At 44.6% G+C, this 19,111-nt stretch overlaps 1 protein-coding gene across 2 annotated transcripts in view; it reads right to left on the reverse strand.

The window, feature by feature from the left end:
* Emb (embigin) overlaps positions 1-15,390 on the reverse strand; it is a 48,598-nt gene extending 33,208 nt beyond the window's left edge. The window contains exons 1-2 of one of the 2 annotated variants that reach the window (XM_059276138.1): positions 15,103-15,390; positions 3,864-3,953 (exon numbers count right to left, since the gene is read on the reverse strand). In XM_059276138.1, the coding sequence (XP_059132121.1) occupies positions 3,864-3,953; positions 15,103-15,211 (199 nt within the window). In that variant the 5' untranslated portion in view covers positions 15,212-15,390. Of the gene's footprint in view, positions 1-3,863; positions 3,954-12,909; positions 13,107-15,102 lie in introns of those variants that run through there. The other variant, XM_059276139.1, reaches the window with a different exon arrangement.
* Positions 15,391-19,111: the final 3,721 nt, after the last annotated feature.

Below are 19,111 nucleotides of genomic sequence, written 5' to 3' on the forward strand. Positions count from 1 at the left end.
CTGGCCCTGCTCACTGCCCCTCTTATGCTATGCCCTGTGCCTGTGAGCTCTGCCATCTAATTTCCTGATGAGGAGCTTTATTAACTGTTCACAACGCTGTGGTGTTTAAATCACGTGTCGTCCCATAATGCAGTTATGAAAGAGCTGCAGGGTGCTATAGCTTGGATGTGGGATGTCAGCCCAAAGGTCCACGTGCTGGAGACATGATCCAGCACTCGGGAGGCAGAAGCAGGTGGATCTCTGAGTTTGAGGCCAGCCTGATCTGCAGAGCAAGCTCTAGGACAGCCAGGGCTGCACAGAGAAACCCTGTCTCAAAGAACGAAAGAGGTGGGACTTAATCTGTGGTCCTCGGGTCACTAGGGCCCCTACCGTGACATCAGGTAGCTCTTGACCAAGCAGCCAAGCCTGGTCCCACAGAGCTCTCTCTCCCTGCTTCGGGTTTTAAGACACAGCAATGCTTCCTCCCACAGGGCCTCAACATCTCCTGTGGGCACCTTTGACTAAACCAATCTCTTCACGAGTAGCCCTGCTTCAGGAGTTCCACTGTAGTTGACAAGAAGCTTAGGTGAGACACAGAACTACCCTCTTTTACAGGCAAAGGACAAATTTATTCCCCACGATCATACAGCGTCACATCTTAAACATAAAGGCCTAGGATGCCACTATCCATCCTACAATGCCGCAAACAGCCCTCTCCATGCAACAAAGAACCATCCAGTCCAAAAACATCAGTATTTCTGCTACTGAGACCCCAGTTAGAGGCCAAGAGCTGCCGGCTGCTGCTGCCCTGGGCATTGCTACGTGGAGCATTGCTATGTCCTGTTTCCTCTTCCCCTCACTGTGAATGTTAATGCTCCCTCACATTTTCTTCTTTGTACATCACCAGTCTTTATGCCATCCCTACAAGACCAGATTCAAAAAATATCATGAACAGCTTCAGGCCATTAAAGTAGACTAGGATCGTCCCTGCGACAAGCAGTGCAGGAGAGACCAGATGCATCCTCTGCTCCTGACCCTCCACCCCGAGAGGTCCTGCCTGCCTGTGGCTAGGCAACAGGGTTGTATTTCCTCATCTCCGGTGACATTACCAAACCTGACAGCAGCTAGATTAGCATATGTGCACCTCCCCGACTTCTGCTTATGCTTCCTCCTTCCCCCCTGGGGACCATGCCAGGTCAGCTGCTCACACCTCAGCTGGTAAACACAACATGGGGTGGGTCAACAATGTAAAAAGCTCACCTCAGCCGCCACCAGGCTGATCAAGAAAGTGGCCAGCTGATGTTTTGATTTTCTTCTCATTGTTTAAGCCACAACACCGATACCCTAAACAGTACAATTTGCAGCGGAAAAGAGAAAACGCTGAAAGTAACAACATAGAAACATTCTAATTGCAGCCATGGAGACAATGACTGCCAAACAGTCCATTATCAAAAGGGATAGGTTGTAAAAGCCCAATGAAGACACAGAGAGGGGAAGAGACTTTTCCCTCCTTAGTAACAACAATTATACTTCCACAAACCTGCTACTCGGAAACACACTCTCTACAGTTAACCTAGTTGGGGTTAAAGCATTTAATATGACCCTATTTTCATAGATTTTGAATATATCACCTCAAAGCTACTCTATCATTCACCTTCAAACGGGCATAGTTGTTTTAGCAATACTGCTAAGAGAAATGAATAATCTGGCATTAAGAAGTTATTTGGCCCAGCAGACTCTGGCGCCAGACTGCCTGGGTGCAAAACCCAATTCCCACTTGGGATTTTGGTCTGTCCACTCAATCTCTTTGTATGTCTCTGTATTCAACTACAAATTGGAATAACAACAGTGCTCACCTCCAAGAATTGTTGTAACATATAAAACCTATAAAGAAAAAAAAATATACACATGGCACACAGTCAACACCATGGATGAGTTTCTCAAGTAAATAACAATTTTTTGTGTTAAAAAAGTAAACAACTAGTTTTTTTTTTTGTTTTTTTTTTTTTGCTGTTGTTCTGTTTTTAAACCAAAGGCCATGTTTTCTCCTTCCAGGCACAGGGCCCACGTTTCCCTTTCTCACTAAATAAATTTATTGAGTGCAGCCAAAGTCATCCTTCTGATCCAGGATTTGTAACTAAGGTATTATGCTTGATTCTCTCTCTCTCAAAAAAAAAAATTAACCTAATAGAAATGTCAATTTCCAAAATGTCCAGAGGGAAAGAGAAAACAGGAAACCAGCAATAGGGAGATGCCATGAGTACTATTTACAAACAAGGGTGATGTTGAAATCATTATTGCCAAAATGGACCATTCATGGAAAACACAAAGTCTGGCCAGTAGTGAGGGATGGTGGCCCACACCTGTCATGCCAGCACTTGGGAGGTGAGACAAGGGAAGTTTCTGATCAATCAATTTTCATGAGACACAGTCTTTAAAAGAAAAAAAAAAGTCCTGGCAGTAAGAAAATGCCTATGGTTCAAATGTAAATTCCATGGACCAGTAACTACAGCTCCCAACAGGAGAGTTTTTGACAGGATGGCAACCAACGTTTCCAAAAAGGCTACATGAAAGCACCACCACAGCTCAGAGTCAGCGCTCCAAAACTAATGTCGGGTCTTTGCTCTCCTTAAATAAACACCAATTCAGACCTTTAGAAAGGCTTTATTTCCTAAGAGCTGTTGCAACAGAAGAAAAGCTTCAGACTCCAAATCTTCAAGTGTCTCGATGTCAAACAAGGCTTTCTTTTATGGGGAAGCCAGGCTGACTAGCTGGAGCTCTAAGGGGGAGAATGGACAAACAACCGAGTCCACAGAAGTCATGAACGGGCCGTGGCGCCGGTTCTTAAGACACACTTTGGTGCTGGTTCAGACTTGGACAACGTGAAGTACAGGGGCTACCAGGAAGGGCAAAGCCAGAATGCCATGTGCACAAATCAAGGTAACAAATAAACAATGGGCAACTGTGAACAATTGGTCCTTTCATAGGGAGCAGGCCTCTAGTTTCAGCTGAACGATTAGAATGAAGAGTAGCTAAGAGTTAAATCTTCTGCAGGTTAGGTAAATACTGAACACAATATTAGTTAATGAGGTATTTCTTGTTGTGGCCCTGAGCATTAATCCTTGATTTCCAGGCACCAGGCTGTGCTGAGTCAGACCTGTGTCCTGCAATCCACTCGGCCAGCCTGGCCAAAGAATTTGCAAACTGAGATTCTCACCTGTGACCCCCTTAAATAATCGATTCATCTCATAGAGGCAACCAACAACTAGAACATACACAAAACAAAGAGTAATATGGAACTGACTTTTACGAGAATAAATTCCAAATGCTGGAATGGGAGCATCTGGGAATAAACAAGAGCTGCATGAAGTTTTTTTAAAAATGTTCTATTAAAAAACTCAGCACACACATTTCACAGACATTGGCTTGGAAAAAATCTAGCCCACACGCTTTCTGGTCACATGAAACAAAGTATGAAACAGTTCAAGACTAGGGAAACAGTAAACTACCTATGGGGGAAAAAATATTAGAATACTCGTTACTAATGTAATGAACAGGCTGAATGAAAGAGTTTGGATTCTAAATGTGTTGTTTTGATGTTGTTACCGAAGCAGACCACTCTTACTAATTTAAAAGTTCGGTAATCATTTCACATACTGAAAACCAAAACTGGGCCCGAGTGCAGTAGAGCAGCAGGCCTTTAATCCCAGAGGCCAGCCTGGTCTATAGAGAGAGTTCCAGGACAGCCAGGGCTACCCAGAGAAACCCTATCTTGAAAAACCAAAAAGAAAGCCAAAGCTGGGAAGGACCAAAGCAGTGACTTAGTTTAAAGCCTTTTAAGAACTTACTTTGGCGTTCTACTGTTTGGGACGCGATCCACTTACCTGTCCATGATATATTATGGCTCTCCAAGGAAAGGTTTGAGTACTTTGCCATCATTTCTTCTCGAACAGGTAGACTTGTAAAAGATGAATCTGCAAGACAAAGCACATGGAGTTACGTTCCAGATCGCCTCGCCAAGACTAGATGACTATTTAAAAACCAGCTTGGCGCTGGCCCGATAGCTTAGTAATAATAAAGGTGCTTGCTGCCAAGCCTGGTGACCTGAGTTTGGATGTGCGTGCTGTGTGTGTGTGTGTGTGTGTGTGTGTGTGTGTGTGTGTGTGTGTGTAAGAATATATATATGCTAAAAGCATCTGGTCAACATTCTTTTCCTAATAAAAATTATTCCCACTCTTGGGCATAACTCATATAGAGATTATATCAAAGAAATAATACTGTAAGTCCCAGGCAGATGCTACTCACTCAGTGCTGGTTAGGGAGGGAAAAGTGGGTAGAAAAGAGCTATCATGACTGCCATCTGATCTTGAATGCTGCAAAGTCTACACCCCCTGGTTTGGAAGCCCTCCTTTCCCGGCCTAGCTGACTACTGTGAGATTTCGCATCGAACGCCCAATTCCTGAAACAGGAACGGGACCTTTTTCAGACGGTCAGACACCACTCATTCTGGTGGTGGTTATTATCATTCATACTATTAATCATAGGAGAGTGACAACAGCTGAAGAAAAAGTGCCCTGGGACATTTTTATCCCGACTCCACTTAAGTAAGGACAGAAGTACCTGGTATACAGCGTGTGCTGACAAAGAGTAGGAAGTGGGGTCAACGGGATCCCTAAAAGCTAATGGATGATAAAGTAGCTATTTGGGCCACACTTGATGGAGTCATTAAAATTTCAGAGAAACATTTATTCCTGGTATTAACTGTCAGGAGCTTGTGTCTTTCACACGAGTTCGCACAGGATCTACAGAAGGTAAGCCTGACTTTGGAAAGGCATGAAGGTAAAGGTCACTGTAGATCAGGGATGGAGACGTTTCCTTTCCTCATCTCAAGGGACCAACTATGGAAGAACCTATCTGGGTCAACAATAGAACCAAGAGAGGAAGAGGATTCAAAGGCTGAAGTTGATCAAAATCTCAGTTCACAGCAGCTGAAAGAATAAGAGAAGGAAAAACAAGCCACCTGATGCAAGATAACCTGGAGAGTTCCAGAATATGCTAGCTGTTTGGGTCATTTCTTCAACATACTCAGATCTCAGAGCTATCGTGACTGCCATCTGCTATTGAATGCTGCAAGTCTGTGACCCTGTCACTAGCTGAGGCTAACGCCACATCTTCGTTAAAGCATCAATCTCTTTATTTTATTCTGGTTTTGGAAGACAGGGTTTCTCTGTACAACAGCCCTGGCTGACCTGGAACTCACTGTGTAGACCAGGCTGGCCTTGAATTCTCAGAGATCCCGCCTCTGCCTCCGGAGTCCTGGGATTAAAGGCGTGCGCCACCACGGCCCAGCTAAAGCACCAATCTTTATCAGGCTCTACTTCCCACTGAACATGCAAAAGAATTCCTTCAAGAAGCAGCGTGAACAAATGCTATGCTATTTTGTGAGTATAAAAGCAGGCGAGGAGACGCTTGACTAGTAAAAGTGAGTTCTTTGGACAAGATGTTCTGTAAGCAAAAAAGTGAGACTGTAAACCTTCCTGCTTCTACACGAGGACAGCTGGCAGTGAGGGGCTGATTTAGCAAGCATGTGTATGCAAAAGAAATGGACAGGGGAAGACTCAGACAGATGTGGTTCAGATGCGTCCCTGAAAGGATTAGGCTGAGTCACAAAAGGAAATAGAAAAGGAAGAGGTAGGAACTGCCTGTCCCAAGACAAGCTGGGCCAGTGGGGCTTGTAACTGGAAGTATCAAAGTGTGATTGATTGATGATAGCTCAGGGCTTTGATGACAAGGTCTCCACTATACACCTCAGGTCTTAAGAGAAAGTAGGGGAGGGGACTAGGAAAAGTCACATAAATACCGAGTGACGGTGCCAAGTTCAAAACTTGCATTCTTCAAGGCATTACAATCACCCTTTTCTTAATCATCTCTGGACATTTGCCATCTGGTTGTCTCTTACAGGCAGTGGCAAAACACCAACATAAAAGAATAACAAGCAGGGGTCGCTGCCGAGATTAGAGGATTTGGCTTCCTCCCTCCGAGGGGAGATGGTGCATGAAGATACTTATCACAGCACTGAGTGGCAACCTCAACTTTCAACCTATTGTTACTCGATGGGAAAAATGGTTTCCATTACATTTTAAAATAGCTCTTCCTAGAGGGCCTTATAATTCACGGTGGTACCACTATCAAATGAAATAAATGTTTAGTGTCTTCTATAACTACTGTTTCGCATACTTCACTTTGTGCATTTTTTTTTTTAAAGAAGCAGACTGGAAGGGGTGTAAGAAAGAAGAAATGCTAGAAAATGGGGTGGAGTCTTAAGAATTGTTTTTATTTAAGTAAGGAAACACCCGAGTACATCTCCTATATAAGAATAACTACTTCCTCTAAGCTGGGCCTGCAATCTTTGCAATTACTCAGGAGGCTGAGGCAGGAGGATTGCAAATCAAAGGCCTGCCTGGGCAACTCAGTGAGATACTGCCTCAAAACAACAGATAAAAAGAGGGCTGAGAAACATGTCAATTGTATATCACTTCCTGTGCATGTACAAAACCCTGGGTTTGACCCCCAGTACTAAAAAAATTTTTAAAAAATTACTCTCCAATATCTCTCTATTGCATCTTCTCTAGATTTTTTCCAAGTTTATTTGCATGTATGTGTGCTTGTGTGACTGTTTACCACATGCATGCAGGAGCCTGTGGAGGCCAGAAGGGGGCGTCAGGTTCCATTGAGCATATAGGTGGTCATGAGCTGCCAGGTGGGTGCTGGGAACAGAGCGGTTCCTCTGCAAGATCAGTACATTTCTCTTAACTGCAGAGCCATCTCTGTAGGCCCTTCTCATTACATTTTAATATTTTGGACTTAACACTTTATGTTTAAAATGGCATCACTAGGGCAGAGCATTTGTCTAACATGAACATGACCCTGCACTGCTCAATCCACAAGACTGCAAAAAAGAAGTTCTAAGTCCTTATTAAAATAAATATTATTTTTATGTCTCAATTACTATCAATATGCATGCTTAAGATTATTTTAATAAATCTTCATTTTAGCATTCTGACACAATTATAAAAACACTACAACTTACCAACAGGTAAGATATACTGGTGATACTGGTGATAAATCTTTTTTTTTTTTTTTTGATGGTTTCTCAAGACAGGGTTTCTCTGTGTAGTTTTGATACCTGTCCTAGATCTCGCTCTCTAGACCAGGCTGGCCTTGAACTCAGATATCCGCCTGGCTCTGCCTCCCGAGTGCTGGGATTAAAGGCGTGAGCCACCAACGCCCCGTCTTACTAGTGATAAATCTTAAGTATGAAAAATCAGTGTATTTCTTCATGGAGGTAATAAAATATTGACTGCAATATTATGGCTTACCTACAGCTTTAAAACACCTTATTACCAGGTAAAATCCTGTTCATGAGTAATGCATTTGGAGTTACATTTCCGGGTTCTAGGTATCTAGTATTCCTATCCCCTTTTGTCACTATAGTAAAAAGGAAAGAAGTGGGGGCGGTGTGTGGGAATACTTGGAGTTGTGGACATATTCCAGAGCTTGTTAAGAAAATAAAGAGCTGCCAAGAAAATGAAATGTGTTGTCTTGATGGAATCATTTATAAGTCAACCTTTAAAGCCACAGACAAAGAACATTCCAGGCAGGTAACTAGTATATTTCAGAGAATATGAGAATTACTGAAAGGCCTTTTATCTCTGAGTTTTTTAAAACTCTAAATGACAAGCACAACGTGTACTTTTACATGACCTCCTAAGGCATTCCATAATAACACTCCTTACAACCAAGCATTATTCAGACCAAAAAGGAAATGGCGCAAAGACCCAGAAACCTTGGCTGAGTAGATACATCCTCAAATCCCATTCTCGATCCAATATGGCTGTTTTTTTATAATCTACAAACATTCCTGTAACCCTGTGGTCCTGTTCTGCAGAGTTTACACACAAATATTTCAAAGCACAGATAATCCAGCCAGCATTCACAGGTGACTAACAGCCTCCTGCCCTGGGTCTCCTTTGAGGATCTTTTTAGGAAGAAAACGCATTGCCGAGTGGATCACTCAAGTGTGAACCAAGAAACCAGCTATGGCTTGCTCCTTGCCCCTAGATACACAAAGGCACTGTGAGCGTTAAGATCAATCAAAATTCCCTTTGAGGTTCTTAGCTTGTGTAACTGAAAGGCCAAAATAAGATTTTATCTTGGCCTGGATGTGATGGCACACGCCTGTAATCTCGGCGCACTTGGGAGGTGGTGGCAGGGAATGAGGAATTCAAACTCATGCTTGGCTGCACAGTGAGTCTAAGGCCAACCACAGACATCTACAACCCTCCCTCAAAAAAACAAAACAAAAAAAACAGGGAAGACTGTGTCTGGGGATTAGGAGGGATACATTAGTTATGCTAACCTCAGAAACTTCAAAAACAGAAAAAAAATGTGTTCAATAAAACGAACAGCACCATCTTTGAAAAAAAGAAAGAAAGAAAGAAAGAAAGAAAGAAAGAGAAAGGGAGGGAGGGAGGGAGGGAGGGAGGGAGGGAGGGAGGGAGGGAGAGAGAGAGAGAGAGAGAGAGAGAGAGAGAGAGAGAGAAAGAAAGAAAGAAAGAAAGAAAGAAAGAAAGAAAGAAAGAAAGAAAGAAAGAAAGAAAGAAAGAAGAAAGCCTCAGCACACATCTAACTATTTCTGTGGACATGTTCTTTAACAAATAGTACCAGGAGTTGGAGGGACGGCTCAATAGTTAAGATCACTTACTGCTCCTACAGAGGACCTGGGCTCAGTTTCTAGCACACACACCAATTGGCTCACAAGCACCTGTAACTCAAGTTCCAAGGAATACAATGCACCCTTCTGGCCTCCGCCAGCACCTAGCGGTGCATATAATCACACACAGGTAAGCACATACACATCAATTTAAAAAAATGGAACCAAACACACGGGTGACCAGTTCTCAACTACTGTTTGAACGGAATGCCTGTGGCCAGTCAAGTTTTCTCCAAAAAAGCTGAGCTAATTTTGTTTTTTCTTCAAACAATCTCAGGTTTAGGTGAAATGTCAAAAACTGGCGTTTCTCCCCCTGATCTATGTGAAAGTTCCACCGCTGATGTGAAAAACTCAGGCATTCCTGAGTGTTTGCTGGAACGGAGACACCCCACATCATCCCAGGCTGCCCTGAAATAGGGAAGCTGCCACGTCTGCATGGCCAGCTCATGCCACACTCCTTCTAAGTCACTCTCTGATGTACATCTCTGGAGAAGGGCCAGCTCAGAAGCACATGCTGCCATCAGCTGCCCGTCCCTCCATTCTCCTTCACTGCAACAGCTCTGGTCTTACGTGACATCTTCGACCTTGACCCTTGGCAATATCCCGGTCTATTGTAACAGGATTAGATTTGGGACAGGCAGTCTTGGCTGGCAGCAATGTCACAGATGATGCTCTGTGCTTTTCACCATATCCTATCAGACCAGACAGCACAAGGAAATAAAACCAAAAAACAAAAAGAAAGGAAAAAGAAAACTTTTTAATAAAATAGTATAATGATTTTTCACTGACTTTTTTTTTTTTTTTTTTGGTTTTTCAAGACAGGGTTTCTCTGTCTTTGCGCCTTTCCTGGAACTCACTCGGTAGCCCAGGCTGGCCTGGAACTCACAGAGCTCCACCTGCCTCTCCCTCCCGAGTACTGGGATTAAAGGCGTGCACCACTGCCGCCCGGCTTCACTGACTTTTTAAGTAGTGTTGCCATAGTTCCCTACTGTGGTTACTCTTTTGTTATTTGGTGTTTCTTTTTTTTTTTTAATTTTTTTATTGTTTTAGATCTATTTATTTTGTGTATGAGTGCTCTATCTGCATGTATGCCTGCAGGCCAAAAGAGGGCATGAGATCCCATTACAGATGGTCGTGAGCCACCATGTGGTTGCTGGGAACTGAACTTGGGACGTCTGGCTCTTAACCACTGAGCCATCTCTCCAGTCCTACCTGTAAGATTTTTTTTTAATAGGAAATTACTTTAAAACTATGAAATCCTTTGTCCTTCAGGAAACAGTCCACTAATTTAATAATCTTTATCAGTCTGTACTCACGAATTTCTCTATCATTTAGTGATAATCCATTAATACGATACTCAGGAGATTAATGCAAGAGATCAGAAGCACCAGGCCAGCCTGGGGTCCACAGCAAGACCTTCTCACCTAATCGTCATCATCGTCGTCATCATCATCATCATCGTCATCATCATCATCATCATCATCATCATCATCTATTACTATTATTTATTTGGATGCTCAGTTTTTCCCAGCTCTGTTCTGTGTGAACCCCTTAAACTGGCTCCTGACTCTTTCCGATGTAGCTCACCATTCTTTGAATACTTTACTGTTCTCTAGTGGAGGATGTCCCAGGTTTACACACTTCTCCACTCATGGGAGCAACCAGCCATTTCTCCAATTTCAATAAAATGAGTAGAGCCTGAAGCCAACATCTAGGTGTTAAATATACTTACTGCTTGGAAATCAGTGGACATGAGCCAGGCAGTGTGGCACACATCTTTAGTCCCAGCACTTGGGAGGCAGGCAGAGGCAGGCGGATCTCTAAGTTTGAGGCCAGCCTGGTCTACAGAGTGAGTTCCACGATAGCCAGGGCTACATAGAAACCCTGTCTCGGGGAAAAAAAAAAAAGAAAAAGAAAGAAAGAAAGAACTGAGTGGACAGAGCTACTGATATATTAATATGTGTATGCAAAGTCAAACACACACATACAACATTCTTGTAACATGAAGTACACACATATACAATATGCACATTATATATATATATGTATCTTTGTACATATGTGGCACAAAGAAACATTTATAATCATGAATTCACACTGATAACATCACAAAGGTTTTCCCCTCTCCCGCTCATCTTTATTTTCTTCCTTCCCTAACGGAAAACTCTGCACCCCGCTTTCCTTGATAGATTTCCTTATCTGATCAGTTCCTGTGTATATAACCAACAACCCCCTGCAGCTGCCACATCTGTCCCACCACACCCCACCCCCAGAGCTGCCCTCCTCACCGACTCAGCCTCACCCTTCTGAGCTGGTCTGTCCTGAAGCATGGGACAGATACCACCTGTCCCCTGTTCAGTTGCCCTCGTCACTTTGCTCAGCTCTGAAACCAGGGGTGAGCTAATCTTTGCAGGAGCATCTTCTTCACGATGTTGAGCCTACCCTCCCACCCTGATCTGTCCTCTTACTTAGAAGCCATCCTCACCCTCACCAGGATCTCTGTGCCTCTAGCTCCACCTACCAGCCCAGGTAAAGATCCCTCCTGCTTCCACTCTTCCAACGGCTCTAGAACCACTCAGAAAAAAGAGTAAAGAGCTGAGGCAGGGTGATGGAGTACCAGGACGAAAGTCGGTTGAGCTTATACTTTTTTTTGGTTTTTCGAGACAGGGTTTCTCTGTGTAGCTTTGGAGCCTGTCCTGGAACTCACGCTGTAGCCCAGGCTGACCTCGAACTCACAGAGATCCACCTGCCTCTGCCTCTGCCTCTCTTGAGTGCTGGGATTAAAGGTGTGTTGCACCACCGCCCGAGCTTATTCTTTTTTTTTTTTTTTTTTTGGTTTTTCGAGACAGGGTTTCTCTGTGTAGCTTTGCGCCTCTCCTGGAACTCACTTGGTAGCCCAGGCTGGCCTCGAACTCACAGAGATCCTCCTGGCTCTGCCTCCCCAGTGCTGGGATTAAAGGCGTGCGCCACCACCGCCCGCCCCGAGCTTATTCTTAACAAACATTTACATGACCAATTTTGAAATATTAGAAATAGCCCAATTAAAGATGGGCTTCTAATAAACCTGTTCATTTAAACAGTGTAAATACCTTTTTAAAAGAGCATTATTATTATTATTATTATTATTATTATTATTATTATTATCATCATTATTTATTTTTATGTGCACTGGTGTTTTTGCCTGTGTAATTTATCAGGTCCCCTGGAACCATGGTTATAGGCTGTCATATGGGTTGCTGGGAATTGAACCGGTGTCCTCAGGAAGAGCTGTTTGTGCTTAATTAACTGCTGAGCCATCTCTCCAGCCCAAATTTAAATAGCATTAAAGACAAAAACTGCTAGTGTTTTCTACAAACACATTATCGGGCAAATGTGGGTACTTAAGTCAGAGTCATTCCCACAAATACTTATTACTAGGCAATGTAGGGGCTAGTTGGGAAGGGAGCCAATCAAAACAGCACATAAGCTATGTCTTTGGAAGTTAAGGTGCTAGTTCCAAATGACATCACTGAAAATGTTTCAAAAATAACCCACTCCCTCAGTTTGTTCCATGTGATCATACTAATAATGACCGCAAAATATTGCTGCTTGCATGATATTCCTTTTACAAAGATATTTTTATATCTCTTATTTAATTAAAAAGGGGGTGGGGGGCTGCTGAGATGACTTAGCAGGCAATGGCACCCAATGTCAAACCTGACAACTTGAGTTCAATCCCTAGAACCTACACGGTAAAAGAAAAACAACTCTCAAGTTGTCCTCTGAGGGTCAGGAGCATACTGTAGTACCCAGGCAGGAGCACACTTGTATGTACATATGTGTACACAAAATAAATAAAACAATAAAAAAATTAAGAAAAAAAAAACTTGCAAGCAGCTAGTAACTCACTCTTTATGCCTTACCCCTGACTTCATTGTAAGATTCAAAAGTACATGGGTCCTTTGGCTCCTACCACACTATGCTCTTGGTCAGTAGTTCTAAATTCTTGAGGGCACACCCAGTTATCTCAGAGAGAGCTGTGTCTAAAAAAACAGGCTGTAGAGTCAGACTGACTAAGCTTTCTGCTCTACCACTAAACTACGTGTACTCGGGCAATTGCTTAACTGAAGCCCCAACTTCCTCTTTTGAAAAATCAGGGAAAATAAAATCTAACTCACCAGGCTACATGCTGCATAGTACTGTGGCTGGCACACTTCTCTTACAGAATACAAGTATAGGAACTTATACCCAGTTTATTATTGAAATTTGCCGCCAAAGTCTTCTTTCAGCAGAACATTTATCCCTAAGTAGTTCAAAGTATAAACACAAAAAGCATCTAGTAAACCTTGCAGTATTTCTTCAGCAAAGAATAAGATGAATCTCATTCAAATTAATACCGAATCTAGAAAGCTCTGTGTGTGTGTGTGTGTGTGTGTGTGTGTGTGTGTGTGTGTGTGTGTGTGAGTGTTTTGCCTACATCTATGTCTGTGCCCAGAGAGGCCAGAAGAGGGCACCAAACAGGATCCCCTAGGACCTGTTTAGTTAAGAGATGGTTGTGAGCTACCATGTAGGCGTTGGAAATTGAACCTGGGTCCTCTGGAAGAGCAGACAGTGCTCTTCATCGCTGAAAGTATAATCACTTTGAAGGTTAGCTTCACAGAAGATGCAGATGCCATGCCCTTCAAATGCCTTATTGTTTCATAACTTTCACCTGAGTGGAGGCTGTGAGGAAGTCCCATGTTCCCCTCGGTCATTCGGCACATTTATTTACAGCTTCATCTGCTTCCTAGTTTCCTCCCTTTAGAAGCCAGGTGTGTACATTAACTTCAACTGGATGCCAACAGAGTATCTAAAAATACACCCTCAGGGTCCTCTCATGTGATTTTAGCCTGCTTTGACTTACACCGAAAATTTTCAAAACGACTATGCCTCAGACTGACGTCTATGCTAAATAAATCAGGGTTGGGTTTTTTTTTTTTCCCCCCCCAGGGCAAGATCTGAGTATCAGTCTTTTTAAAGCTCTCCTATTATTTCCATCTACTTCGAAGTGGAGAACCAAACTTCTAGGACTAACCCAAAATACGCTGATTCTCAAAACAATAGTTGAGGCTGGATTTGTAGCTCCATGGTGGGGCCCGCTTCCTTCCACGCAGGAGGCCAGGGTTACACACTCAGAAGGGAGATAAGGGGGAAGGGAAGGAAGGAGGGAAAGGGGGAAGGAAAAAGAGGTGGTCTAGAAAAAGAGTACTCAGAAGCAAAGGGCGGGTGGAAGAAGACAGAAGAATCAGATGTACCTAGGAAGGGTGCAGGGGAGCGGGTCATGTCCTGGACAATTATTTGTAAATCTTCCGATGGAAAACAGATGTGGAGCAAGACAATCCTGAGACTAGAGGAATCCAAAAGATTTATCCGAGTTGTGTGTGTGTGTCCCTTTGATCATTTTCCTTCTTTATAGTATATTCAACCAATCTACATGCTATAAGCTCATGAAAATAATCTATAATAATAGATGAAAACCTTCTGTAGAAGAATGTCTGGACTTTGTTCCCAGTGGGCCAGTCTTACAACTGCTTGAGCGATCAGTGGTGACTTAAATGGAGCCAGCCCTTCACAGACACAGGAATTGCACGGAGAAACCGGTTACATGAATCGCTTGCAACACAAAGTATAAACAGGTGAGCTAAGACGGCAAACTCGATCTTGACTTTAGGTCATGTTTTTCACATAAATCCTTCTGTTGACATGCCTTAAGCACGCAACCCAACACCCTCGAAAATGTTTTGTTTTGATAAAGACCATGGTGTAAAGACAAGACACACGTATCATTTTCTTATCTGGGCTTGATTGAGTTGGCTGGGTGCGGTGATTTTTTTTTTTTTTACCCTCTGCTGTAAAAAACATCCTCAAAGCCAACACCTGCCAGGAGGAAAGGTGATACCAGGGCCTCGCTGTGGACTCTAGTTAAGGGAGTTGGCCTCGGGGAATGTGGACTCAGAATGCTACAGTAGCAGAAGCCAAGTCCCCAGCATCCCCCGCACGAACCCACGCACTCTTATTAGCCCACTTCATAGGAAAACCCCGACCCCGTCCCAGTAGCAGCTCCCGGGGTCAAACTGGGCTATACTGGGACCTGCCGGAATCACCCCTAGACCCCGCAGACCTGGAGCCGCCCCTGCTCCCACGTTTCCTCCTAGGGTAACCCGCGCCCAGCCAATGAGAGGCCACCTCTGCTCCGCAGCCGCCTGCGCCCGCATCCCCGCGGCACCCTGCGCGGGCGGCAAGGGATGTCCTCCGGCTGGAGGATCGCGGCCGCTGCGCCCCTACCCGTGCGCCCAGAGCCCTCCCTGGTCCGGCCCCTGGACCCCAGGCACCTGCGGGATCGCCTTGTGCCCGATCCGGGCGCGTCGCCGCCAGAAGGCACAGAAGCAGGAGCGGACAGCCTGGCGCCAGAAGCGCGCTCAGGCCAGCGAGCGAGCGCATGGCGCGGGCGGGTCGGTCCTGGAGGTCGCTGTTGCGCCCTCGGCTTGCTGCGATCCGTCTCCGTTGGTCCCTGCGCGCACACTTGCTAGTAACCGGGCGCCCACTGCCAGTGCCGGCGACAGGACACGCGAGAAAAAGCGGAGTGGGAGGGGCCCGACCGCCCTGGCCTCCTCCCCCCCCCCGAGACGCTCCCAGCGCACCCAGCGTTGCGCCGGCCCTTCATCAATTATGCAGTTTTCAGCCCGCTGCAGGCGCGCCCGGATGTGCTGTGCAACCCCGGCGCCGCATCCTCTCCCGCCCCCACCCTCTCGGCTTGCCCAGGCTGGGGAGGCAGCGAGCTAATCGAGCACGCCAGGTGATGATGTCTAGCCCATCACCTCCGGGACGTGTAGCAACTCCTACAGACTGTTCTGTGCATCTATCGGATGGGTTCGCTTTCTTTACTTTGATGAGCCAGGTGAAGAAGACGGGATACTTCTGCTCCTGTACATCTTTGGATAATACAAAGGTTTATTTTTGCCAGACCAGAGGCGCTGTCCAGTGGCCCTGACCCCGGTACTTCATGTTCCTCAGAGCTTCCTATCTGTCATACACACCCTCCCCCAACCCAATCTCTGAAGGTTTAGCTAGTTCCCTCCTGATTAAGGTTCCCAAGTCCCAAGGCCCCATAGTGTGTCTCCTTTTGTTTGCTTGCCACAACAGTTTTCCTGGCGCCAAAGAGCTCAAGAAACAAAAACTAAGTTAAGGGGATACTATGTAAACTGCAGAAGGCCATTCACCTTTGTCAAACATTGTGGAATACAATGTTATCTCTTATCCGTGAGGGACCTGAGGTTGGAATTTTTTTACTCTCCCACCAAATAAACTAAGATAATTAAAAACGATTGTTTTGCTGGTCCGGGGAGAGGGATCCTGTATTCTAACGCAGCAGCCTTGCTCAGCATCCCTTTGTCCTTTAGGGAACCTCCACTCAGGTAACACTGCAGGAAGGAATTTCAGAATGAGACAGTGTGAAAAGCCCTGATGGAGTTCATTAAAAAGGAATTTTTCTCAAGGTAGATTTAAATATGAGGATTAATACGAAGAATAAGACACACCCAAGACCACGTGTGCGGATTTCAGAGCTGCCTCTTAAGGGTAGCCATACATACCATTTTGATGGCTATCAAGTTACAGCTCAAAGAACTGATAAGAAACTTCTTTTCTTGTATCCCGCTTTTTTGTTAGGTGAAATTATAGGGGGACTCCAATGGCGCCTTGGGCAGAATTACAGTCTGGCAAGATCAAAGCGTGGGCTGTAAGCAGTACACTGGGTAGTTAAGTCACTTCTTTGGCTGTCAATGGGGTTTCATGTGAAATTCCTTGAAAACTTAAGGTTTGTACTTAGAAAATGAGAAAGACCGTATACACTGAGGCGTTAAGGAATATGCGTTGCTATTTTTACATATTTTATTTGAGGTGTATGAAGGGCCCAAGCTTGGCAAAGATGGCTCTGGCAGACCTTGCCTCTCCTCTCTCCTCTCTCCTCCCTCCTCTCTCCTGTGGTTGCCATGCTGTGGTGGGAGGCTGAGGTAGAGGGATTGCTTGACCAGGCCCTGGAGGACAATCTCAGCAATACAGCTGGGCGATGTCTAAAAAACAAAGAAACAACCACAAAAAAAAAAAAAAACCCGCCAAAAATAGACAGGTTTTTTTTTCCCCCTGTAATCTTTATGGTGTCATAATATCCCACAAAGTCATGGGGGGGGGGGCCAAGGGAGGAAGACAGAGAAAATTAGGGAAACAGGGGAAGGAAAGGAGCCACTCATTTGGAGGCTGATGAAGCTGCTCCCCAGCTAGTAGTCAAGAACTCATCACAGTTAACATTTGCTGGGAACACCGCCCACACAGAGAAAATATTGTTCTGATATATACAGAAGAAAACCCCCTGCACAGAGGGGCTCCCCGAACTGGATTAGGCATGAACAGCACTCAAACACTGTTTTCAGAGAGATCCTTTATTAAGCAGGGAGGAAAGTTAAAGTGGCTGCTTTCTGATTCAGGGAGAACACAGCAGCAAATGACCTTGCAGGTGGGATTTTTCTTTCAAGACAGGGTTTCTCTGTGTAGCAAGCACAGCACACAAATGCGTGCGTGCGTGCGTGCGTGCGTGCTTGCGTATATTTAAAATATTTCTCAGGAACTGTGTTCCTCCCCTTTGCTCTTCTTTTTTTTAACTTTTATTTTGTGTGTGGGTGTTTTGCCTGTGGGTATGTTTGCTTCATGTGTGTTCCCAGTGCCCATGCAGGCCAGAAGGGGGCAATGGATCCTCTGGAGCTGGAGTTACAGATGGTTGTAAGCAGTCATATGGATGCTGGGAACCAAACCGTAGTCTTCCAGAAGAGCAGCTAGTCTTCCAGAAGAGCAGCTAGTGATCTTAATGGCTGAGCCATCTCTGCAGTGACATGCCCCCTTAGTTTTTTTTTTTAAAGCTAGGTTTGATAATCATAAATTCAAAGCAGATTAAGAAAAAAGATTCCTCTAAAAGGACAGACACTTTTCGCAGAAAAAAACTGCTCTCGGACAACTACCCTGCTTACTCCAGGGAACCATCATTAATTTTTTTATTGGTATATGCATATAAAATATTCATGTTCCTGGGTTAATATTACTTTAAAAAAAAAAAAAAAAAAAAAACTCCAGGAAAGAATATGGCTTCTGGCTGAGCTGTGGTGGAGCACGCCTTTAATCCCAGCACTTGGATGGCAGAGGCAGGTGGTTCTCTGTGAGTTCAAGGCTGGCCTGGTCTACAGAGTGACAGCCAGGGCCACACAAAGAAACCCTGTTTCAAAAAAACCCAACATATATATAGAGATATATAGATATTGATATATATGAATAGGTAGATATAGTTTCTATAAGTTAGTCTTAAAGAACATGAATAAAACAACTCATTAGTCAATATTAAGACATATCTGCTGAGCTGAGTAACGGGGGCTGTGTTTAAAAGGGACTGTCCACAAAACAAGTAACACACACAGTGACTTATACAGTCATTTGCCTATGAACTGCAAACCCATGGACTCTTCCTGTTATTAGAGTTACAGTCAGAACCTGGGCCCTGGTGGCCCCATAAAGGTAGGCAAAGCCTCCTGCCCTCAGTAGGTCACTTAAACAGAGAAAGAGTAGTCACTAGGATCACACTGGGAAGGGAACAAAGAGGTCCAGTGACCCACCCATGTCCATCTTCAGGTTCTTACTTGAGGTTTAGGGTTAAATACAAGGCAGGAGGACTGCATAATTAAGCAGTCCCTTTGAAGGGGTGCTCCCCCAACCCTCTTGTCTCAGATCCAGTGTTTCCTGCAAGGTGGTCTGGCACACTGTCAAAACTGAGTAAAATCTCTTTCTAGGAGACAAGTTTCTTCTAGCATAAGAGTCCCCAGAAAATTCCAATTGCTTGATGATCATTATTTCCATAGTCTGTTAGCCCAAGGAAGGGACCCAAGAGTATTCATTCTTTCCTGAATGGATGACTATATTTGCAGTCAGAAAAAAAATCTATGTTTATCACAACTCTCATCAAAGTCTTGCGAGGGACTGCCGTTGACACACTGTAACCTTCCCAGGGTCTGGGGTGGGCTAGCTAAAGCCAAATTTCCTGATCAATGGCGGCCAATTCACACCAGTCAGCTGCCCAGCAGGGCTAACTGCAGTGGCTTCCCAGCACCTGGGGAGCGTTTAATTAATTGCCAGCCCTTCTCAGCCCTGACCTCGACTGACCTCTCTCAATTAGCCTTACAAAATCCCTCTCAAATTCACCCTCCTTCAAGTGAGGCGACCCTAGCTGGGGAGACATTTTCATTGCAGCCTCGCATTTCTCTTTCTGGCCAGAGATCTGTCTGTTTATCAACAGGCAGTAGC

The sequence above is a fragment of the Peromyscus eremicus genome, chromosome 11 (assembly GCF_949786415.1).
Source record: "Peromyscus eremicus chromosome 11, PerEre_H2_v1, whole genome shotgun sequence".
NCBI classification, from domain to species: Eukaryota; Metazoa; Chordata; class Mammalia; order Rodentia; family Cricetidae; genus Peromyscus; species Peromyscus eremicus.